Source organism: Canis lupus, chromosome 12, assembly GCF_011100685.1.
Source record: "Canis lupus familiaris isolate Mischka breed German Shepherd chromosome 12, alternate assembly UU_Cfam_GSD_1.0, whole genome shotgun sequence".
Taxonomy (NCBI): domain Eukaryota; kingdom Metazoa; phylum Chordata; class Mammalia; order Carnivora; family Canidae; genus Canis; species Canis lupus.
The window spans coordinates 32,862,279-32,888,807 of record NC_049233.1 but is presented as its reverse complement, the minus strand read 5'-3'; the positions used below and the strand labels follow the sequence as shown (position 1 = coordinate 32,888,807).

Here is a 26,529-nt window from a genome sequence, read left to right as displayed (position 1 = left end):
AAATACTGTATGGAGATACTTTTCGGAAACGACCTCATCAAATACAAACTGTTAAGTTTACTTAGGAAACAGGTCTTTCTTCTGAATATCTCTCAAAGGCCAATCAGATTTATTAAAACCTTAATGTTTATCCAAAACAAATAAATAGTGCTTAATCCATGCACTGGCTCAAGTAATAGCAAATTCAATAACCACATATCAAGGATACCAAATATTTTTCCCATCATTGCAATACACAATGCCTGTCAATTCAGAAGTCCTAATAGTTGGTTTCAATAACATGATCCAAGATGAAAAGAGTCAGAAGTCTCTTCTTACAGTCTTATAGTCAGGCTATATGAAGATAAAATCCTTTTTCTCCAGAGTGTAGCTGTTATTAGTAAAAAGCTTAGGAAGTCAAAATGTCCTACTGCTGCTGTTTATAGGGACAGAAAAAGAGAAGTAATTGGGGGAATTGAACCCAAGTGCTAGTTTTCAAATTCTCAACCTGAAACCCCCAGCTGCCTCACATGCAAGTCTATGTATTCTTTGGCCACACAAGGTGACCCTGGAATTTTAGTAATGTAGCAACAGCTGCTTGTCTGAGACCATGACCCCAGTGACGGACAAGTGGTAATAAAAATGATTAACTGGCCATGTCTGTCTCTATTTTATAGGTCTTATGTATCTTTATTTTTAAATCTGAGGAAGTCATCTTATTTTTATTAAGAAGTGAAATTACTATTCCCATTGACTCAAATAAATGGTTAGGTTCATTTTCTCTGAAGAGATTATCATTATAGCACATGGCCTTTAGCCATTTAATAGACCAAAGAGACTGAGGATTTTTGCTGAAAGGAAAACTGAGAAAAATGATAAAAACCTGATCAGTTCAAGGTTTCTAAGTGGGATGTTAAGAATATGGACTGGATTTCCATTTAGACATGATGAGCTTCAAAATGTATATAGTCACATACAGTGTGCTTTAACCAGAAAGTAAATGTTTAAAATCAGACATTTCTTATTATCCACTTTGTTGAGTAGTCCAAAATGAATTTGAGGTACTAACTTGTTTTAAAGGTGAGTCTTGCTGTATGCTGAAAACAATGGCTTTATACCTTGAATTCTCAGTTAGTTCATAGTTGATAAAGTTGGACATGGAAGATAATCAGATGCATAATGGGATATAGTACAGAAAGCTATTAGGCCTATGGTGTTTTGAGGGCATATATTTTCATTGCTATGATTATCCATCTCACCTAACACACAAATTACCAGAAAGGTGGCATCTTTTTCTTTTCTGGCACTGTTTTTCTCCTAGCTCCTTTATGTTTATTAGATACATCAAGCTCATTCCCACCACAGGCCCTTTGCACTTCTAGTCTTTCTGGTTGGAAAGATCTTGCTCTGACCCTCACGCAGCTAGCTCCTTCTCAACTAACATCATCTAAATGCTCAGAGATGTCACCTGGACCATTTTAACTAGAGTAACAACTCTTCCAAATCACTCTTAAGTTGCCCAGTTTGTTCCCCTGTATCACCTCCTACTAAACTGAAATTGTTTTGCTATTCGTTGAGTTGCTTATTAACCATTGCTACCTCCAACACACAATAGAGTGTAAGTTACTTTTCTGTAGCTTGTTTGTTTGTTGCTATGTATTTATTTTGAAACTACTGTATGCTCATTGTTTGTAATAGTGACTCACAAAGAGATGATCAGTATTTGTTGAATAAATGAATTCAATATTACACCCTAGTTTACTCCTTTACCTGTGTATAAGGCAATAGAAATATAACTTTCAAATTGTGAAATGACTCATGCTTTCAGGGTAAAAGAAATTCCATTACACTGAAGTTAAAACTAAAACAGAAATAACATGGTTGTATTTATTTTAAATCATATGGTTGTTTCAGAAAAGAAGCATACATTTCATTGGAGTCAGCTCCCAGAAAATGATCACTGTAGAGTTTTATCAGCATTTTACAAAATAAATGGGCATTTTAGATATCCATGAGCTAAGGGCTTTCACTTCAAGAGAGTATCAAATTTATATTGAAAATGATTGTGGATGAAATGACATTTTTATTTAAAATATAGGATAAGCGTAAGATGCAAAAAAACCCTGAAAATAATTTTAAAATTCATGTAGATTTATAATTAAGCCTCAAACACTGAAAATTTCATAGCTTGGATATCCTCCATGAGCTATGAAGTGTCACTTTGCTTAGAGCTTTCCCAGTGGAAACAGTAGAGGGAGCTGCTGCCCTATGTTACAAATTCCTTGAATTTCTGTTTTCAACATAAATTGCTATGCACTGAAATGTGACACATTTGAGCCCACTGCTCAATTCTCATACTGCAATAATGAAACAATGCACAAAAACAATGCCTGAAAAAAAATGAAAGGGAATCAAGACTCTGCCTGTAACAGAAAGAAATAATAACACATTTCAAAATTAATGTGGTTTTTAATAAACACTTTTACAGTGATGATGAATGAGAAGTAAAGTTAATGTCAACTGGGTGGGCTAATACATACTTCCTTTAATGGCTCATTAGTTAAATTCTCCTGCTTTCCCTCCTGCTCCGCCTCATTTCCAGCTGCTTTCCTCTTTTCTAAAGGAACTAAAAACCAGAACACTTTGAAATAAACTAAGGCATTTCAAGTCTTGAGACTTTCCAAGTCTCATTATCATAACACAAGGCCATGATTTTCCATTGCTTATGCTATGCAGATAACTGGAAGGCTTTAAAGAAAAAGAAATTTTTATTAGAGCGTGAGGGATAGTAATGGAGACTTAGAGAACATCACAACGAATAAAATGAAACCACTCACACCATAGATAAACAAGAGCCACAAGCAAGGAAGAGGCTATAAATCAGAAGGGAAAAAAAAAACCCATCATTGAATACTTAGACCCCATTATTATTAACTATGAGTAACGTTCGTCTCTCTTCATGGGGAGATTTACATATGTAGAATAGGCTTTCCGTATTTATGCAGAGCATGTGATCTTTCATTTTAGAAGTCATCAAAAGATTCACATTTTTGTTAAAGGGATTTTGGGAAATTTATAAAAAGGGAAAAAATGTGCAGGTGCAGATTCAAGACAATCCCTTTTATCTACAATACTGTATGTGTGGATGGATCTTCAGAATAATAGGAATGGATCTCAGTCATACTTAGATAGAGCTTTACATTTACAAGAAAGATCTTCACATACAAGCTATTGATTTCTCCCAGCAACTGTGAGAAGTTGATGAGGCAGGTACTATTATTTCAAATTTACAGAAAAGGAAACTGAGCCATGGAAATGTCAAGTGAATTGCCTGAGGACACGCTAGTGAAGACGCCTGAGTACCTCACAATCTTCTACACTATGCTGTCCTGAGGTACTGCAGTGCCATGGATTACCATGAGAAAATGAAACCATGTTCTGTGTATAATGTTTAAGTAAGGCTGATCCTAGTCAGATTATAAACTAGAAGGTTGTTTTTCACATCTGTGATCCAGTGAAATAAAACTGGGTTTAGGGATCAGCTCCTGGGTTTCATTTCTGGTTTTCCCACTTACACACACTTATGTGATCTTGGGCACATTACTGGATGTTTCTAAGCATCCTTTATCCTATTATAAAATGGGACTGTTTCTACATCTCACCACAATTGTCAGGATTATATAAGGTACTGGCAGTGGAGTACCTCATGCAGAGCAAGTACTATAATAAACTCTCCTGATACGTCCTTTCCTTTTGAACCTGTTTCCTCAGGAGTTAGTATTATTTCCTTCCCCCGGGGAGATACTTAATGCTCTCATGCTTCTTCTCTGAAAAACTGCTCTCCAGCACAGTGTATTTGCAGGTATTATCAATCCAAGAAATCTCTACTTAGTGGATTTCCCTTCAATGAGGAGTCATTCAGAACAAGATGGTGGAAGCTATTTGAGGGGAATTTGAGAACGTCTTCCTTTGCATAGGTAAATTTGGCTTTGCCTGTTAACAGGAAATTGGACTAATATTTTATAAAAAAATATGTTTATCATAAAGGGTGTGTCTAGCTCTGTTAACCAGTTTAGTTGCTCCTCAATTATGAGTATTTTGGTTAGGAATAATTTTATTTTATGCAGATTACATGTATGTAAATTTCAACTAAATCTGCCTCAAACAGAATAAAAATTGCTATTAAATATAGGGAACTGGGGTACCTAGTGGCTCAGTTGATTAAGTGTCTGACTCTTGATTTTGGCTCAGGTCATGACCTTAGAATTGAAAGATCAAGTCCCAAGTCAGGCTCCATTCCCAGCATGGAGTCTGCTTAAGATTCTCTCCTCCTCTCCCCCTGTCCCTCCTCTGTCTCTCTCATTCTCTTTCATTCTTGCTAAATAAATAAAATCTTAAAAAACAAGTAAGTAAATAAATAAATGGGGAATTAAATTGGAGCAATATATGTGACCTTGATAAAACACTAATTCATAAAGACAATTTAATAATAGTAGTTCAATAGATCTACTTTTAGTAAATATTCCATTATTATAATTTTTTCCCCTAGGAAATGTATTCTCTAGGGGGGAAAATGGTTGTCCTTTATATGTTAACTGGAAATTTGTGGGAAATTACTCTTTGTTAAAAAAAAAAAAAACAAAAAAACCTTTTTTGGTACAAATGTTTCTTAAGAAAGTGAGAAAATACAAATTTGACTGCAGAACAAAAAATTGCAGGTAAAAGGACTGGTTAAAGTGTTTTAATTATTTGAGTTGCTTCAGGCCATTAGAGATTTCTTTCAGTTGTATTTTTTTAAAAATCTGCACTGATATTCTTTTAAATAACAATGCTACCCTTGATTTAGGAAACATCTCTAAAACCCCGAAGGGAAAACATTTTCTTGAATAAATTGAGCAAAGTATGCTTTTTATCAAAGGATTCATGCCATCTTGGTGCTTTTTTAGATAATCACACTGTTCAGAAAAAAGTTTTTCCTCCCTAACTTTTCTAAAGGCTAATTGCTCAAATATATATGCTAAAATTATATACTATTCGCTGACTTGAAGGATACTACATATTATTTCATTACTGTTTGATAAGAAAGATAAAGTTAATTATTTCAAAATATTTCATATTGTGATAAGAAATTCTAACATGTGCTTTAGGAATCTCACACGCAAGCCACTAGGGTGAGTCATACGCCATCTCTAAATCTCAATTAGAAAGATTTTAGCCTTGACCAAACTTTCCTTCTTTCTTTGTTACCTTTCTTCCCACTGTGAAGTAGGGTTCATTTTACATAGGGTACAATGTTGAAAAAGACAAATAAATGAAAAACAACACCATTGTGATCTAAGTATATCCATAAGAGGAGGTATTTCCTAAACTATATATAAATTGTAACAAAATACAAATAGCTCCATGGGACATACAAAAGAGATTTTTTAAAAATGTTCTGCTGATAATTTTAAAAAATAGTAAGTACTGTGACAGCCACAGTGAATCTTGCCTAGGCTCAACAATCCAGTTTGGTCATACCTGCCACTAGAGGGATTTATCGATGACGTCTGGCCTTGGGACTCCCCATTTAGAGCTCTCCATGAATTTTCGTAGTTTCACATGACTCGGGGAGCTTAATTTGAGATTCACCAGGACCCTGGCAGGGCTTGACATGCCAGTGCTGGCTTGGCGCTCTTTGCCTTAGGACCACAAGGGCTGCTTGTCCAACCCTACTCCCTAGAGCTGCGATTCTCTGTATTTGCTCCGGCTCATTTCCTCTGTCAGCAGCACTCACTTTGCTCTCTTCTACCCCTCTATTTGTTTTACCTGACAATTCCTTTTCAACTCTTTTTTTCAAGTTTTATTGAGGTATAATTGCTACAAAAAGAACTGAACATATGTAATGTGTACAATTTGATGAGTTTGGACATATGAAAACATCTGTGCTACTATCATCACAATCAAGATAATTGATATATCCAACACTTCCCAGTCTCCTTGTGTCCCTTACGTGTTTTTGTTTTATCTTGTTTTGTTTTGTGGTAAGAACACCTAACATGAGATCTACACCCTTAACAAACTTCAGAATGCATAATATTGTTCAGGATACTCTATAGGTACTACTCTGTACAGCAGATTTCTAGAACTCATTCATCTTGCATAACTGAAACTTTATATTGTTGAATAACAACTCTCATTTCCCCAGCCCCTTGCAACCACTATTGTGTTCTCTGCTTCTCTGAGTATGACTGTTTTAGAGATTTTGTGTAAGTGGAAGCATGCAGTCTTCGTCCTATGACTGGCTTATTTCACTTAGCATAATGTCCTCCAGGTTCATTCATGTTGTTATAACCGGCAGGAATCCCTTCTTTCTTTTAAGGCTCAATCTTCACGTTTCAGTTGTCAGTTCCTGAAGGAAACCATCTTGACTATTATCTTTTCTAATTCCCTTTCTTTGTTCATATTACTGTAAACTAAACTAGAATCTACAGAGGGCAAGAATGGTATCTTATTCATTTTTGTAAGCCCTCCTCCTAACAGAGTATTAGGTACATGGTAGGCCTTAAATAAATATTTGTGAAATTGCTCACCAAGGTAGATTAAGAGCTGGTCAATTTTTTTATAAACTCATTATCTTAAGATATGAATTAATATGATCTTAAAAGGACTGCTTTTGAAGAACTCTGTTGATTTCTAACCATTTGAAAAAAACAACAGTCCTCTTGCTAAAATACACTTTGTTCAGAAAAATTAAACATGAAGGTAGCATAGAAAAATGTAGGGAGCCTATTATTTTACCTTCCTTTGCAATGCTGCCCTTGGTTAAGTCCTGTAAGTAAGAGTAGGTGCCTTGCAAGATTTTTTGCAGCAATGCTGGTATGCAGGTTATCCATTCAACCTATCATCTGAACAACTTCAAAAAATTCAAAACAGGATGAAAACTGTACCCCAAAATAAAATTTTAATAATACTTATATTGGAGGAAAGATATTTTAGTCAACTGGAGGAGTTATCCCGTAATCAAAAGGACAAAGAATTTCCATAAACCACAATTCTTAAACAGAAAATGAGCTATTTAATACCTTTCTTTTAAAACAAAAACTGATCTATGAATGAAAACCTTTTCTTTTTTTCGCCCTTATTTTTGTAGTTGGCTATTTTACAACATTTTTTTAATAATTGGTATTTTGTTACATTATGAAAGATAATAAACTACTTTTCTTTTAAATACTGTGTGCTCAGGAATTAGCAAACACTGTATCAGACGCATAGCTGAGTTGAAATTTTAAATCCAGTACTTGAAATAAAATAAGTATCTCTCTTCCCCAAATACTCTGGCAATAAACTAAAACTGGTGGAATTGAATATTATAAATTCTTTCATAGAGTCGCCTACTTCTTAATCTTCTAAATTCTTTAGTAAACTCAGTTGATCTATAGTTGAAAACCCATTCCAGGACTTGGAATAATCTTCTTTCCTAGACATTTGGCAGGCTTGCCACAAAAGCCTTCATCATTCAAATTCCTCCTTTGAGACAACAATTATCCAATTTTAAAAGCAGTATGGTATGTTTAGAAAGCTACACAAAGGTCTAATCTTGCCTATTAGCATTCACCAGCTTTTTTTCTTAACAGCACAAGACAATATCAAATCTTACAATGTGTTCTCTGTTTTGCTAGAAAATTTGGAATAAAAATCAACAAAGCTAATTCCTTTAAAGACTGGATTCCAGGCTCCCAATTTATGCCTCTTTCCCACTTGCTTTTATAATCACTATCCGTTGACACCAGTACATTGCTAATAGAACAATTCACTTGAATGGCTAAAGTGGATGAAACGAAATCAATGACATTGCAGCAATCATGTTCATTTTTTGGCACACCGATGACCACATCCTAAGAAATTCCTAAAGTATCAGGTCTGGAGACCTCTAGTGGTGGTGAAGGGAATTTCTGGTATTTATTTATTTATTTATTTATTTATTTATTTATTTATTTATTTTTAAAGATTTTATTTATTATTTATTCATGATAGACAGAGAGAGAGAGAGAGAGGCAGAGACACAGGCAGAGGGAGAAGCAGGCTCCATGCACCGGGAGCCCGACGTGGGATTCGATCCCGGGTCTCCAGGATTGTGCCCTGGGCCAAAGGCAGGCGCCAAACCGCTGAGCCACCCAGGGATCCCTGGAATTTCTGGTCTTTAAAAAGCCACTAATTCTCTGGTTTTCATTTTCTTATCTACAAAATATATTCATTTGTTTACTTCTTAATTACATAATTAATAATCACATGCTGCATGAAGAAACTGCGGTAGGCAATGGTGATAAAACAGAGGTTCTAAAAAATTGCAGTGCAGCAGGCAGACAGATAAAATAATGTTCCATGTGCTACATCAACGCAGGAGGTATACTACTACAAGGATCCTGGAGGATGATACCTCACACACCAAGAGCACTAATGAAGGCTGTGTAGGGAGAGCTGATGTTGAGATGAGTCATAAGATGGAGGAAAGCTTACTTAGGCCTTCAGGAGAACCTACACAAAGGATGGCATTTTTGAGATAGTAGAGGACGATTACACTACAGGCTACAAATGAAGTAAGGGCATAGAGGAGAATGGGCAAAGAGAGGTAAAGGGCCAACCAAGAAGTGCCCAGAATGCCATGTAGAAGATGTAAAAATTCACTTTGAAGGAGAGGGAAGTTATTAGAATTTCAAGTCAAAGAGTTACACAGTCTGAATTATCATTGAGAAATATTAGTCCACTTGTAGAAGGTAGAGGCAATGAGCCCCTCTCTGAGATGGCTACTAAGATACAGATACAAAGTGACAAATGCCTAACGAAGGCAGTGGCAATGAAGAAAGAGAGGAGGAAATGAATTTGTGAGCCATGGGGATGTGGAATTGACACGACTGAGGAACTGTTTGGATATGGATGCTGAGGGAGAGAAAGAAGTAAATCCAGAATTATTTATAGAGCTTAGTGTGGGAACAGGCTACTTTTGTGATATGTAGGAGACGAAGTGGAGACAGTGAGAAGGCAGTGGGAGTGTATGAGCATGGAACACAGGAGGAATGTCTGGGTTGAAATGAAAAACAAACAAACAAACAAACAAACTGGGCATCTTAATGCATGCAACATGTGGATAGGAGGGGTGGAAACACTGTTAATGGAGGAGAGAAAGAAGGTTGGCCCCAGGGGTAGGAGAAAAGAAAAATCAATGTGACTACACCAAGAGAACTGGGAGTTTTGAGGAGAGAGCCGGCACCAGTGTTAATTCCTGTATAGCAGTGAAATCAGATGAAGCCTGATATGCACCCAGGGAATGTGACGCCTCAGAGATTACTGGTGACCATGGACAGAACAGTGCCAGTGGAGCAGCTTGGACACAAATCAAACTCTAATGGGTTGAAGAATTGGCAGAACCACAAGAAATGGGATACATTTTCTAGAGGCTTGGGGTAAAGAAAACTATGAGCTAATTGGCTAGAAGATCTTTATAGCTCTCTTCAGCAATAGCATTCTACAAAATTGTACTAACAAAACAGTTATATCAAGAAACGTGGCTATGCTTCTCCAGATATCTAACTTCCTACCAGCCTGGATGTTAAGAGACTGAGGAGATGGAGCCAGGCAGGTTCAGATCAGGATTCACTGACTTGGAGACTTGGCTTAGGGTGCTCATGCAGGCAGTACAGCTGCTCTTGTCCATGTAATAAAGAAGTTGGCAAGATGTGCGGACAGCCGCTAGCCTCCCTTACCTTGTGGTTTGTGTGGTGGTGGGAGGTGTAGGGAGCATAACCATGTTATTTTATTTTTATTTTTTAAAGATCTATTTACTTATTTGGGACAGAGTGAGGGAGAGAGAGTTCAAGCTAATGGGGGGAGGAGCAGAGAGGAAGGGAGAGAGAGAATCTCAAGCAGACTCCATGCCTAGCACAAAGCCCAACAAGGGGTTCGATCTCACCACCCTGAGATCATGACCTGAGGGGACAAGAGTCGGATGCTTAACCAACTGAGTCACCTATGTGTCCCAGGAGTATAACCATTTTAAACAGTAGAAAGATGTAAATTAGCTACAGAAGAGTAATATAATCTGTAGATAAATACACAGAAAGAAAGAGGGGCTCTCCTAAAGAGCAGTCATCCTACTGTTTACTCACAGGTGGTCCCGGGGGGCCTGGTTTTCCTGGAGGACCTGTTTTTCCTCGTCTTCCCTGGAAACCAAAGAGAAACAGACAATAAATACTGTGATGCCTTTTTACTTTTAGATGAAACAATACTAAACAGCAATTTTCAAGATAGTAAAAATTAAAAAATAATTTCAAGCCTACTTGACCTTTAAACATCAATGAAATCTAAAAGCTATTGACCAAATTTTAATGACCAACAGGAGAAAAATAGTGCTTGAAATGAATAAACCTTAACTTATTAGCAGTCCTTTAAATGCTATCTACTTTGATACTGTAGTCAAGTAATATAAAGTATCTGAAAGATGGTCTAAGACTGGCATTTTATCTGACAATACTGTGGTTTTGGATGCAATAAAACCTGCATTTGTCATCTTAAACTGATGTTTCTCAAAAAATGGTCTGAATTGTAATTTCATAAGAGTAACCTGAGGGTGCGATTGGATGTTACAAATGCATATTCTGGAGTTCCATCCTACACTTAACTGGTTTAGTATCTCTGGGGAAGGAAGTCATGAATCTGCATTTTAAAACCATTTCAGGTCACTCTTATGCTCACTAAGGTATGAAAAGCACTACCTTAAGCCATACTATAATCCTATGTGTTATATAAAGCACATCAACTAGCTCTTTTCTTCCCTTTGGATGGTTAAGCTATTTTTTTACATAAACTAAATAAATACCCCTTGCTTATTCATCTTCATTTTCATAATTGAATTAACTTTCCCAAGTTCACCACTAGCTAAATTCCAATTGCAAGAGTTAGAAAAATAAGATTGTACCAACAGCTCTAGGTGACTATGTATCTAATACCACTTAAAGGGCAGTTAGTTATTTTTTATAAATTAACTTGAATTTTTTTCCTTTTCTAAAGGAATGATGTAAGCTTAGGTATTGAAAGCATACATTTTGAATGACAAGCATTTCTGAGCATGTTTTATTTTCAGTTTTTATTTTTTTAGAGAGAGTATGTGAGCTGGGGGCGAGGCGGGGAGGGCAAGGGGAGGGGATTGAGAGAGAATCTGAAGCTAGCTCCAGGCCTGCATGGAGCCTGATGCACAACTTGATCTTATGACCCTGAGATCATGACCTGAGCTGAAATCAAGAATCAGCTTAAGCTAACTTAATGCTTAAGCAACTGAGCCACCCAGGTGCCCCTCTGTGGATATTTTATAAATATGGTCACATTAATTCATTGTTACTAATTATTTTATTATATCCTATTGGTAGTATATTCATACACATTAAGACTTATTGCTATTGACAAAGTAAAAGTATTGGTTTCCTCTTTTAATATTTTTTGCGGGGACAACCATAAACATAAACACAGAAAAGCCCATTTCATTTACTAATTTTCTTGCTCTGAAATTGTCAAAGTAAGCTCTTCTCTCTGGTTTTTGTCTAGGCTTGGAGTAGGGTAGAAAGTCTAATGCTAGTTAAACCAGTGAAGTAAACTTTGGGAGATAAGTAAGCACATACCACACTGTAATTGGGTGGGAAATGTTTGCACTGTTATTGAAGGTAAGTAAAATGCACATCATCAAGAGTTCATATAAAAACAGCGGCTGTTCTTAGAAACAATCTTAGCTAACACCTAAAGAACAATTTTTTAAAAACTTAATTAAAAACAGAGCTATAATTAGTGGTCTTTTCATGTATTTTCTGTTTCAGAGATCTGAACCTGGGAGTTCCTTTGGGGAATTATAACACTGGAATGAATATATAATTTAATAGTCTGTATACTTAATAAAAGTTATACACATGTATATCATTTTCTGGTCTTGTAGTTTACACATTCTGAAAATCAATATATTGGGTCTTTTAGTAAATGTAAGTCAATTAGACCCTGAGGACTAATCAATGATAAAAAGTTTACTTAGAAAGTGTAAGCACTGTAATTTATTTATTCACAAGAGCACAAAGAAGCAAAATCAATGGCATCGAAGTGGGTGATTGGTTCTTTCTTTTAGGTTGAGGTAAGTTAAAACCGTAGGATCAACTTTCTGTATGCATTCTCCTTTCTTTAAAGGAGACATGTATATTGATCTGGGCAGAAGTGGGGGAAAATGAGGCTGATTATTGATCAACTTTTATCACAGAGTTACTGGTTAAGGCAAACCAAATGTCAGATATTGTTATATAATATTGGCATGTTTTAGGATGAGGAGTAAAAACATTCATAATTCAGTATGGTATGGGCAAACATCCAAGCTCTTGCCTATCACTGCTGATTTACGTGATCATTTAAGTCAGCCTTGCAATTGTCAGAGTGCATACACTGATGTGTATGCTGGAGGAGTGCCGAGGAATGCTACTTTCATTTATGCATCCTGCCTAAGGGTGGATATACGGGTCAAATATTTTTTAGGGCTGTTAAGTTACTGGAACATACTGTATGCAGCAGATAACTTCGGATGGTACATAGTTTCAGCTCAGATGTCATTTGTAGGCTTGAGTTCCTAGTTACACTCTGATACTGATTTGTATACTTTTTAAAGATTTTCTTTACAAAGCAAACACAGTCCCTATTTTCTTAGCCACACAGCCACATGTGCCTTAAATATATTTGGACTTAGGACTTTAGCTTAAGTGTTAAGTTTCAGTGATTTATTAAGGGGTTCTGACAGGACAGAACAGGAGGGTAAATAGATAAGAAACATGGTGGAAGCTCCAAAAGATGATGTTTGGGAGTGGTCATCAACCACTGTATTGATAGACATTGTGGGCCGACTCCCAGGCATCCTCTTTCTTCTCTCCAAGGAGCTCTGCCAATGAACTCCTTAGGCCTCTTTACTCCCACTTAAGGCCTCCCACTGCACGGAACAGTCTCAAAATCTCCTGTTCCTCCAAGCCATCTTTTGTTTTTTTCATTTAAAAGCATTAGGTACAGGCAACAGCCTGCCTAAGAGATAATGTAGATTTTTGGTAGTGTGAATTTTATTACTTAAGCCAGGATAATTCGGGGAATATTTTATCTATTTATTACTTAGATATGTATTATTCATAACATATGCCAAGACAGCAGGTATAAAGCACAACTCTCATCCTAGGACTAAAATCAGATCTCTCTGGTTTTTCTGAGCAAAATGTAATCTATGAATCCCTGTTCTTTTCCTTACAGGGCTCTAGGGAATTGTGTGGGGACGATTGGGGCCAGGGGCTAGTGCTGTTGCTGGTGGGGGTGCTGGGTGGGAGGAATGGCTTAACCATGTTTGTTCCCACTTCTATCACCTCCTATTTCAGTGCCTTCACTGCAGGGCTTACTCAAGACCTGCCGTAAAGTGAGACAAAAAGCAGAGAGTTAGGGGAGGGTGGGGATGAAAATCCTGACAGATAAAAAGACAAATGCTGAGCTGCAGTGGCCTTCCTGGTTAGGATGCCTGCTCCCAGGTGGCCATTTGTTCATAAGCAATTCTGATAAATTGGAGTCTGGCTGAATCTCCAAGTGGATGAGGAAATACTGTTCCAGCATAATCACAATTAGGCTAAGCCAACACTTTTCTGAAAACTGGAGTATAAAGCACAAAACGGATTTACAATATCAGATTACCCTGGAAACCTCAAAGTGCTCAACATGTAAGTTTCCTGTTTGGAAATAGTGTAAAGGTTATTAGATAGCAGATCAGATATCTATCTAATGATTTAAGCCCCAGGGTGCTCAAACCAGATTGTGCATCAGCATCATCAGGAGGGCTGGTTAAAACAGATCAATATGTAAGGAAAATGGAACCCTCGGGTACTGTTGGTAGAAATGCAAACTGGTGCAGCCCCTGTGAAAGACAGTTTGGAGGTTCCTCAAAAACGTAAAAATAGAACTACTACACTGGTTCCATTACGTTTACTAAAGAAAAAGAAAACACTAATTTGGAGAGATATATGCACCTCTATGTTGCAGCATTATTCACAATAGCCAAGATATGGAAGCAACCCAAGTGTCCACAATAGACGAACAAATAAAGAAGATGTTGCACATGCACACACACACACACACACACACACACACACACACACACACAGAAATGTTACTTAGCCATAAAGAAGAATGAAATCTTGCCATCTGCAAGGACATGAACGGACTTAGAGGGTATTATGCTAAGTAAAATAAGTCAGACAGAGAAAGACAAATACCATATGATTTCACTGATATGTAGAATTTAGAAAACAAAATAAATGAACAAACAAAACAAAACAAAACAGAAAACATAGTCTGAAATACAGAAAACAAACTGGTTGTTACCAGAGGGGAAGAGTGGAAGAGTGGGAAAATGAGTGAAATAGGTGAAGAAAGTTGATACTATTGTAATAATTTTATATGATAACAGAGGGTAATTAGGCTTATAGTGTTGATTATTTTGTAATGTATATAAATGCTGAATCACTAAGTTGCATACCTGAAACTACTATAATACTGTATATCAACTATACTTAAAAAAAAAAAGACCCAAAGATTTGTATCCCTATTTCCAGAGTTTTTGATTCACTAGGTCTTTTGGGTAAGGCCTGAGAATTTGCATTTCTAACAGGTTGTTTATAATGCTGCTGGCACACTTTGAGAGTCTCTCCTCTAAGCCTCAAGCTCTTATTCATATTTGAAGTCAGGCAATCATGTAGAGCCCCTAATATCTTGCAAATCTTGTAGCTTAGAACAAGAAAGCCCAATTGGGTTTGTGATTATATGGAACTTTGAGAAAAAAAACCAAAAAACAAAAAACATTGTCAAGTTCAAGAACACCTGGACTGGAGACCTGGCTTTTTCTTTTATGGAAATATTTTGGGTCAGGATTTCATTGCTGTAAAATTGATATTTATATTTTGCAACATGTCTGCTAAGCATTAAAAAAAAGATCATATGTAAATTCCTACCATATACACCCATTAGGATGGCTTTCTTTCAAAAAACAGAAAATAAGTGTTGGCAAGGATGTGGAAAAATTGGAACACTTATTCACTCTTGGTGAGATTGTAAAATATTGTAACTGCTATGGAAAACACTATGCAGATTCTTCAAAAATTATAATTACCATACGATCTAGAAATCCCACGCCTGGGCATATAACTAAAAGAACTGAGTACGGGCTCTTGAATTTGTACATCCGTGTTCATAGCAGCACTATCCAGGATAGCCATGAGGTGGAACCAATTCAAATGTCCACTGACAGGTGAATGAGTAAACAAAATGTGGTATATATGTGTATATATGTGTGTGTATATATATATGTGTATATGTGTGTATATATATACACACACCATGTATATATACATATATATATTACATATATAGATATGATGGAATCTTAGTCTTAGAAAGGAAGGAAATTCTGATACAGGCTACAACATGGATGAAACTTGATGATACTATGCTAATTAAATAAGCACAGTGAAATAAGTCACTAAATGAAAATGCCATATGATTACTGTATGCATTACTTATTATGAAGTATCTAGAGTAGTCAAATTTATAGAAACAGAAAGTAGAATGGGGATTACCAGGGTCAAGGGAAAGAGGAAAGAAGGGAGTTGCTGTTTAATGGGTATAGAGTTTTAGTTTGCAAGACAAAAAATTCTGGAGATCTTTTTCACAACAACATGAATATATTTAACACTACCAAACTGTTGTATACTTGAAAATGATTAAGATGGCAAATTTTATGTAATACATATTCTTTCCACAATTAAAACCAACAGCAATACTCATGACATGACGTCCAATACATAGTGGTAATAACGTTAGTTACTTCTCATCCTGCTCTTTTACCATCCTCTGCCTGATTCTCCACTTTTTTTCATTTAAAAATGCTTGATAATATATTAAGAAAAACTGAAATATGGATTGTGCATGAATTAAAAAGTATAACCAACTCTTAACTATGCATATGGCATTTTTTCATCCAAAATAACAATCAAGGTGCCCATGAAACATAGAAATATAAGAAACAAATTGTGGGGTATTCATACAATGGAACACGTGATATAACAACAAAAATGAATGGAATACAATTATGTGCAACAATACGAGTGACTCTTGCAAACACTGTTCATCAATTTATAAAAGGAATAAACTTAAGCAGAGTGAGTCCCTACTGTTAGAAGTTATTACCAGTTACCACCGTGGGAGCCAGGAGTTTCTGAGGGCACCAGAGAGATTTTATTGTGTCAGTGAGGCTTATCTGTTGAACTGGTGTGCTGGTGACATGGATGAGCTCAATATTTGAAAAATAATCAAGATGTATATCCTTCTGACACATTTTTCTGAATGTCTGTTACAGTAAATTTTTTTAAAAAATGAAACCAGGGTATTTCAACAACAGAATGATTTTACTTCAATTATCTATGTCTTCAGCTACCTGTATTTGCTGTGTGCAAGGCCACAGAGGGTCACCATTGTCAGGAAGACAAAAAAACAAAAAACCCAAAAAAGCAAAACCACCACCACAACAAAACCTCATAAGGCTACTTAAATAAATGACATCTACAATTTTTCAACAGTTAAAAATAACCATGCTTCCAGGATGACTTGCAGTATGAGAGCACGTGTATCTTAAATTAGTCACTTGATTTATAAACACTTGGCCCTGCAGGAGCATTAAGAAGAGAAAGAATGCAAATAATGGACTACTGGTACTTATCTGACAGATGGTTTTTGCTGCTGCTGAGGATGATGATGAAGAAAAGGTTATAGTAGTAATCGGACTTAAATAAAGGATGGCATGCAGACTCCAAGCCCACAGAGGAGACACATGTGAAAGTAGTCTCTCTAAATTGCCAGATCTTGCTAATACAGCTGGCTCCTCTCAAATATTTCCCTGTTCCCATGTGTGTATTTAGCACACTCTTAGGCATCAGCTCGCCTGACCAAGGTATCAAGGAAATATCAAGGAAGAGGAGACAGGGCCTTGACTGGCACCCACAACTGTGAATGAGGTGTTAATTACACAGGAAAACATTACAGACTATTTGGGAAGTTTAGTTTTCTCTTTTTACATTGTGAGCGGAAATAAGATTTATGACCAATGTAAAAAGTTACCACATTTTGAAGTCAATGATATGTGAAAAAAAAATGAGAATGGAATACTTATGTAAGTAATGCATAATAATATCTTAAATTCATTTTATTTCTTAACAGATATTTAAAAATACATGTATGACAGCAATGACTCTAGTCATAAAGGTCTCATTATTTCAGGGATCAGGCAAGTGGCTCATGTAAGGACATGGGAAGAGGATTTAATTCAGCATGGACAAACGATTTGAAATAGGTTTAGAGTTAAGGAAAGATGAATCCATAGTGTGATGCCAATCTGAATACTGCCTTCCTCATTTAGGGTGGGATCCCAAAATTTCTAAATCATTCCACAATTTCCCCATCTTTCTGTCCCTTTCCTTTCTTTTCCTTGTACAGACTTTGAGTAACCACCGTGGCTTTTCAAAACAAGTCAGAAATATGACAATATCATGTAAACCTCATCAGCTACAATTGAATAAGTGATAATCTGAATAAATGATAACACTTCATCAAAGCATTGGACTGAGCCAAGTGGTCTATAGTCAGTAATGTCTACAGTCACTCTTTAGTATTCCTATTAAGTTATTATGTTGTTACTAATTTGGTCATGAAGATAAGTACAGTCAAGGTCTGACCTCTTAACTCCTTCTTATTGGTGTACCAACAATCAACTTTTCCCCCCGCGCCCTGAGCTATCCATGTTGTACCACAAAAACATAAGAAGAGTCTATGACTTATAATTATTAAAATGGCTACCATTGGGCAGCCCGGGTGGCTCAGTGGTTTAGCGCTACCTTAAGCCCAGGGCATGATTCTGGAGACCTAGGATGGAGTCCCATGTCAGACTCCCTGCATGGAGCCTGCTTCTCCCTCTGTCTGTGTCTCTGCCTCTGTGTGTGTGTGTGTGTGTGTGTGTGTGTCTCATGAATAAATAAAATCTATTTAAAAAAATAAAATGGTTACTATTTATTAAGTGCTTGCTATGGTCCTGGCATAGAGTGCTAAGCAATGACTTAACATTATTTTGCTTAGTCTTTTCAAAACTACTGTGGGTGGTTGGTACTATTCCCACTTTATAAAGAAAGAAAGGTTAAACATCAAGCTCCAAATCACTCTCTTCTTAACTGGTGGAACCAAAATTTAAGACCAAGTATGTCTGATCTTAAAACCCATAATCTCAAGGTTTACTTGGTAGATATTCTGATCATTCACAATTTAGGTTACTTTGCTGCTGTAATTGTTGAGGTTCTCTTATTTTCTCATAACCAAGGCAGTTTTTTAAAAGTCCCAGTTGCTTATCACTTTGTCCTTTGGAATTTGGGTTCTGGAGGTCTCACCTGCTCTCCTGATTTCTGTTTGCCCTCGCCTCAGAATCTACTCTGACTTCTGCAGACCTTCCAACATACTGTCCATAACCTTCCATTAGGATTTATCTGAGGTCTCCTGATTGCCCTGCCAAACCACCAACTCTTTCAGTCTCAATTTCTGGCTCTGTTTTCTATGCCTGCCATTGTCAATCTCTGCCAAGGCACTTGATTCATTTTGGTATCATGGGTGGGACAGCAGTAGGGTATGACCAAACAATTTCCTGAACATGCTGTGAATATATTTTCACCTCTTTATGCCACAATAAGAGGGTGGATGCTGGAAGCGCACTGTGAGATGTTCTTTTCCTCCCTAGCTGGAAATTTACAGCAGGCATGCTCATGGACTAGAAAAAGAGGAATCAGGCCTTCTACACTGCCTTCTTTGTCTCAGGATGATCTACTGGCCTTCCACATCTCTAAGCACTTTCAGAATGCCTTGTGAATGCCGAATTTTATCTTTTCACCTTTGTTAGAGGAACTGTTATATTTCTGATTTAGGATAGATGAAATCAATACATAGAGGAAAAAATAATGCATGTAAATTGTCCTATTTTCACAGAAATATGAAAATGAAAACAATGTGGTCAGAGAAGTCACAGTCTGAACACAGCCTCACTGACTGGCACTGGGACAAAGAAATCATTAATAACATTTTGTATCTTGATTTCAATTAACGTAGTTATAAAGGGTATAATTTCAGCATTTTGAGCTGCCTACTTTAAAAGATGAAATGTAGCCTCAAGGGTGAACTTTTAGAACTGCATTTTCAATGTGTAGGATTGATTAACCAGCACCAAATAAATTCACAGAAATATGTTTTGCAGCAATCCAATAACTTCCTGGTAAAGGAAGAGAATTCCAGAGGATCCCTAAGATGAACTATACAGGTTACCTGATTTTGAAAGAGAATTTTCAGGGCATAATCCTCAATGCATCAATTTGAATTTAATAGGTCAGATTGCATTTGGATATTTAAATGCTGACTTCAGAATCAAGTCCCAACAAAAAAGCTGTGTAAATTTGTTTAAGAAAAAGGTACTATCTTTTACATACTGTGCAAGGGAAACTATCTGGGTGACTAAGACCTAAATCTTGTCTTCAATGTAGAAGAGGAGGGACAGTTACTTGCAACAATTATTTGGATAGACTTGTTCATTTGGTTATGAGTGAATTTAGGAGTACAGGATGTGGGAGTGAGGATTAAATTCCCTCCATACTGACCATGTGCTACCTCATACTAACTCTTGTCAGTCTTCTCTTCAGAGAGAGGTAGAGGTAAGGTTACCACAATGGGGCTGAAATGTAGGGAAGAAGCTGTCAGTATACCTTTAGCAACAAGATGGGGCATCAAACTCTAAATGTCTTCTCAAGCAGGGACGGCTTGTCCGGGATGCTTCTGCACTGACACGGATGTGTGTATCTTCTTTGATCCTTTTCTTCTCTGATACTTATCACTAACCTTTTGATCAAGTGTGTTCAGAAAGCATTTCCCAGCCTGTCAGTCCTTTTTTGTTTTTTTGCTTGATTCTTGATTGATCCAAGTATTGGGAAATGTACTGATGACTTTCAAACACTGAACACTTGCCATTATACCAATACTGGGTACATTTTTTCTTGATTTGGATACTACTTAATATTCTTTAAACTTTACATCCAAATCACTTGAAACTGTGACTGGGTAGCAGTCATACTCCAGACAGTTTCTTTCTCCTTCAGCTCCAAACTCCCAGCAAAAGATTAGGATTTCCTAGGAAAGCCAGTGTCCCACTTGGTCCTGGCAGCTCTGGTGATGGGTCATTTGCTGAATTATTTTTATGTTCTTCTTTGATTTTTCCATCCCCTTTAGGGAACTATCCTACAGGCAGAAATCCCAGCTACATGTTGTTCTTAACATCCTGCCTAGATGTAGTAATACATACATGTATGCCCGCATACATATGGATTCATACATAAAACCTACCCAATTCAGCCTTCTCAACTACATAAAACTTCTGTTACAAATTTTAAACTCTTCATTTGTTCATCTGCCACCTCTTCACTGTGTCTTTGTAGGACACTTTTTCCCACTTTCAAGCAGCACATGCCCGGATTTATTCATTCACTCATTCAACAAACATTTACTGAGCCCCTAATACAGTCAGACCCTTTTCTATGCTCTGGAAATCTCTTAAATCTTGTCCTTTAATTGGGAACAATAATAGTAATAGATAACCGATGGTCCTTACTCTGTGCCAAACACCATTCTAAGCAATTTACATCTATTTATTCATTAAGTCTTCAGAATACCTTTGAGGTATCTCTGCTTTTTACAGATGAGGTAACCAAGTGCCAAGCAACTTGCCTACGAGCACATGGTTAGTAAGCAGCAAAGTTGGGAATCCAGGCAACTTGGCTGTATCATTTCTGATCATTACCACTATGTTATACTTACTGCATATCTGATAATTAAACAAATAAAGATATGAATTTTGGATAGCAATTAGAATTATTTTAAAAAGCAGGGTGAACAATATAAGTTTATATAAGGGAGATGTGCAGTTTTGGATAGAAAAATTGGACACTTGAACCAAGTAAGTCTGTGAGCCATGTAAAGCCTGAGAAAGGGCATTCAGTAGAGGGAACAGCAGAAAGCAAGCCCTGAGTATGGCTTGTTCAAGGAAGAGCAAGAAACACAGGTAGCTAGAGAAGAGCAAGCCTATGGGTGGGTAGTAGGCAGGCCAGATTATGCTGGACCTTATAGATTATGATGAGGGTTCTAAATTTTCTTATTTTGATTATGATGAGAAGCTACTGGAAGTTTTGTCTTAAAAAAGTCATATAATAGAGGTTGATCTAGGTACCTGTCTATGTAGATAATAGGCAGGAAGGTAAAATTACTATAAAGTCATCATTTAATACAGGGGCTCAACAGAACTGATTTAGGTTATCTGACTTAGATTGCTTATGGTAATACCTCCTTCCATTTATGCAGATAATCAGATGTTGATTATCTGTATATCATCTTATGATGTTTACTGACAGGGCCATGGTACCAACATGTTTGGTCCAACATTATTTATTCTGGGTGTTTTTGCAAATGTGTTTTGTTCTGTTTTGTTTTCTGGTGAGATTAACATTTAAATCAGTGGACTTTGAATAAAGCAGACTGTCCTCCATAATGTGAGACTTGTCTAATCAGTAGAAGGTCTGAATAGAACAAAGACTGGCCTCCCCCTGGCAAGAAGGAATTCTATCAGCAGACTGCCCTTGGCCTCAAACTGCAACTCTTTACTGGGTCTCCAGTCTGCCTGCCTACTCCACAGATTTTGTATTTACTAAGCCTCCGTAACTGTGTGAGCCTATTCCTTAAAAAAACTCTATGTATACATACCCTGTTGGTTCTATTTCTCTGGGGAACCCTAATACACACTTCCATTTACATGCACAAAACATTTTTTACCTTCCATTAACATTTTATGTTACTGAATATAAGATCTATTGTTCTCTGATATTTACCCAACCCATTGCTTTAGACTGGAAAAGAAGATATATAAGGATGTGAGATCTATTTTATCTTTCACTGTGAACTGTGGCTTTAAAATAGAGAAAGCTGCATTGTGTAAGTAATCCTGGAAGACTTATACAAGGATATTAATAATTTAATGAACTAGTACTCAAGGGGAAAAGATGTTCTTGAAACATGTCAGGATGAATTTTCAAGGGAAAGACCTAATTAGCAGTGTCTGAAGCATATGTCATCACATTTAGAAAACAAGAACTAGTCCCTGTGGACAGAATGGTACGTTGGATTTTAAAGCTTTAACTACTCTAGTTAATATGTATGATTAATGAGCAATATGTCAGTTAGCTGGCCTAACTCAAGTGAAAGACCTTGCAGGGGAAAAATATGTTTCAACTAATACATAGAAATATACAAACGTAGTTATAATATCTTTTATATTATGATAAATCAATAACTTAGAGTCCTTATTGGGAAATAACTTCATCGTTCAGATGGCTTTTAAAATATAGAATCAAAGCTACAAAGATGCCTCAAAGTAATAGATGACCAATGTCCCAATGACTTTACAAATGAATCCTGAAAGGCTAATAAAAGACAGAAAGCCCTTATTGTTGGATTATGGCTGAGAACTCAACAGGTGAGGAAAAAATATAAATGAAAGTAGTTATGTCATTATTTTTTTCTCATATACAGTATTTTTATCTGATTATTGAGGTAAAATCATATTGAAGAAATAGTTAAGTCCATTAAAAGAAGAGAACACATGAGGATGGGGTCTATTGATATCAAGATCTCCAGAGGCAAAGAGAAAAACCCAATCACTTGTATTTGTGATTCTAAACATATAATTATATGGTAATGTTCACTAGGCTCATTTGGATGTCTGGGCTCCTGAAGACAGAACATTAATTTAAATCCTCCAGAAACATCAATAACTAAAACTACAAAGGAAATAACATTGCAAATGATCAAAACTACAGATTTGTTTACTACCTTAATGAGAAATGAACTACCAGGGAAAAACACAAATGATTCTGAAAACAAAGTAAACACATAATCTTATATCAGTAATAAGCATTTGTAAATTTATTACTTATTACTTACAATGTCTACTATACGTTGATTATTGGAGATTAAAGAGAAAATCACAGACTTTACCCTTGAGGAGTTTATAATCTAATATTAGAGCATTTCCCTTTTTCCCTCTGTATAAAGGGTTTTTTTTCCACACAAAAAAATTAAGGTTGCTTAAGAGATCCAAGAAAAGAGTTATAATTAACCATTATTTTCAAGATTTGGAAGTTGTGTGACACGTGGACAAAAATGGCTTTAGATTATTAGAGTAGCAATATTTCTATTTTGGCATACTTTAAATATGTGTGTACTTGGTTGTCCATGGTCATATTTTATATTATGTAGAAAGGTATAGGGGATCCCTGGGTGGTGCAGCGGTTTGGCACCTGCCTTTGGCCTAGGGCGCGATCCTGGAGACCCGGGATCGAATCCCACATCGGGCTCCCGATGCATGGAGCCTGCTTCTCCCTCTGCCTGTGTCTCTGCCTCTCTCTCTCATTCTGTGACTATCATAAATAAAAAAAAAAAAAAAAGATCGAATCCCACATCGGGCTCCTGGTGCATGGAGCCTGCTTCTCCCTCTGCCTATGTCTCTGCCTCTCTCTCTCTCTCTCTGTGACTATCATAAATAATAATAATAAAAAAAGAAAGGTATATATTCACTTAAGGTGAATATAGATTCTAAGTCTCATATATTTATGGCAAAAATAAGTGATCATTGGCTTAACAATAATAGGATGGAAAAGCAGTATGCATTGTTTGAGAAGCCAGAGACCTGATCACTAGTACCTTCCCTTTTATCTATGAGCTAAGCAAACCTGACAAGTCATATAATCTTTCAGCCTTAGCTACATTTACCTTATAAGAATAAAAAGATAGCTGCCTTTGTGGAGCTTAAAATATCCTACAGAGACAATGACAAAATAAGTAAGTTTTAGTGTGGTCAATGGTGACAGATGCAACCAAAAAGAAAACAGGAGAAAGGGATAGGGAGTATTGTGAGGAAGTCAGAGAATGCTGTGTTGCAAAGATGACCTGTGAGCCAAGATCTCAAAGAGTTGCGGGAGGAGGCTCCATGGAAATCTGGGGAAAACAAGTACAAGGGCCTGAGGTGGAAATTTCAAGGAACTGCAGGAAGCCAGTGAGGCTATAATGGTGTGAGAGGAGAGAGGAAGTATTGTCTATGGGGCCTGTGGAGCAGAATCCTGTAGGCTGTTGTAGGGAGTTCAGCTTTTACTCTGAGTAAGGGCTCTAGTTTGCCCCTTGTAAAATCTAAATATTCATGGAATGAACTAGCCATAGGAATAAAAGACAGGGTACAGAGAATCTAGTCAGTGATACTGTAGTGGTGTTGTACGGTGACAGATAATGGCTACACTTGTGGTGAGCACAGCATAACTACAAAGATGTGGAATCACTATGTTGTACACCTGGAGCTAATGTAACATTGTGTGTCAACTCTACTAAAAAAAAGTCAAGATAGAATATTCATTTCATTTAGAGGTTGAGGCCAAAGTTATGAATACCACCTTCTTAGGCAAAGTGTTGTTTACATTTGAAAACTTCAGTTCCAACTCTGCCAGTCATTCAACCAGTCCTTACCCATGCTTGGAAGAGAAGAGAACTAGGTATGGGCAGTCCCAGTGGTGCAGCGGTTTGGCGCCACCTGCAGCCCGGGGCCTGATCCTGGAGACCCGGGATCGGGTCCGCGTCGGGCTCCCTGCATGGAGCCTGCTTCTCCCTCTGCCTGTGTCTCTGCCTCTCTCTCTCTCTCATGAATAAATAAATAAAATATTTTTTAAAAAAAGAACTAGATAGCTGATGAGTGCATATTATCACTATTTCTGTGGACATATCTTACCCATAAGTCAGCTATGATGACATGGTAGTGTTAGTGTATTCTATATAAGGTTCTGTTTTAGGCCAAGTAGGTTGATCATGATACTAAATTTTAAAAAGAGTATTTGGGATATATTTTTCCTTCATATTTGCCAAGAATGTAACTGATTCACAATCAGTTACATCTAAATGTGTTGAACTATCTTCTCCATGCCTCAATGCAGTTTAACCTGTCTTGGAAAACTTGGAACTTCTGTACCAAAGAATGGTATGGAGAACTCTGTTGTTGTACTGCAGCCATAGAAAATATGTAAGGAGAGCATGGATATGTTCCAATAAACTTTATTTAAAAAACAGATGGTGGGTCACATTTGGTCCAAGGGTGGTTTGCTGGCTCTCAATCTATTGTTTTCATTGTTCTATCTTCAATGTCTACAATAGTACCTGGCCAACAGTAGGTGCTCAATAAATATTTGTTCCTATTTTTAGACTGAGCTAACAATTAAAATGGAATTAAGTGTAATTTGCTGAACATACTAAGAGAATGGATTCATAACCTCTAGACTTTTAGGATGCCAGAGTGCAAAATTTGTGGGGGCCAATAGATGGTAGCCAACTTTTTAGTATGTCAAGCTGGGACTAATAAAAGAACAAATGCCAATGCATTTTGTAAAAGAAGGGATATCTTAACACCCAAAAGAAAGTGTAAAAGTACTATCTCAAAATGACACATTTTATATTAAATGAAACTTTATCAGAGGAAAAAAAGTAATTTATTGAAAAGATACTGGACAAATGAGGAACTCGTGCTAATGAAAAAAAAGAGTGTGATTTCATTCATTACTATACTTTTAGACAAAGAACAATATCTAAACTGTGAAATTAATTATGTCTCAAAAATTCTTTAGGATCTAGTGATGTTTTTATTTTTATTTCTTTTAATATTGTTATTGTAGGGAATACAAGATAAAACCCTCTTGAGTACTCTGAAAATTATTTTGCTGAGAATTTTTAAAATGTTATATAAAAAAAGTAATGTAACAAATGATTTATTTCCCCACGATATAGAATTAATTGGTAATATTTTGTAATACTTTCTTCAAATCTTTTTTAAAATGAACAAAATGTTATAGAACAAAATGGAAGTACTTTTGGACCACCTCCAGTCTTATTTCCCTCACTACTCTCAAGGTGTAACTACTCACATGAGTTTGATGTTATCCTTGTGGTCTACAATTCTTTAAAAGAATACATGCACATACATGTATATATATATATATTAATAGTGTCGTATTTTGAAATTTGTAAAAATTATTTTTATTTGTGCCCTTTAACATTTTTGTACTCAGTAATTTTGTACTCTATCTTTGTTGGGAGTGTGTGTGTGTGTGTATTTTTGTGTAGATAATATTTCCAAAGGAAAACATTTCCAAAGTAGCAAACTATAGAAGTACAAAACGTACAAGGCTATTTATTATATTACAAGGCAAAGTCTCAATTGTGTTTTTTCAGGTTTTGTATATTGGAGTCTAATGTTGTTCAAGTCTTTCATCCAAGGAAAGAACTAATGGCCCAAGGAATTCAGGAATTTAG

The 26,529-nt window shown here is 36.5% G+C and overlaps 1 protein-coding gene across 2 annotated transcripts in view; it reads right to left on the bottom strand.

Moving 5' to 3' along the window:
* COL19A1 (collagen type XIX alpha 1 chain) overlaps positions 1 to 26,529 on the bottom strand; it is a 310,139-nt gene that overhangs the window by 97,702 nt on the left and 185,908 nt on the right. For both annotated transcript variants that reach the window (XM_038554446.1, XM_038554445.1), the window contains exon 17: positions 10,125 to 10,178. In XM_038554446.1, coding sequence (XP_038410374.1) covers positions 10,125 to 10,178 — 54 coding nt within the window. The remainder of the gene's footprint in view (positions 1 to 10,124; positions 10,179 to 26,529) is intronic.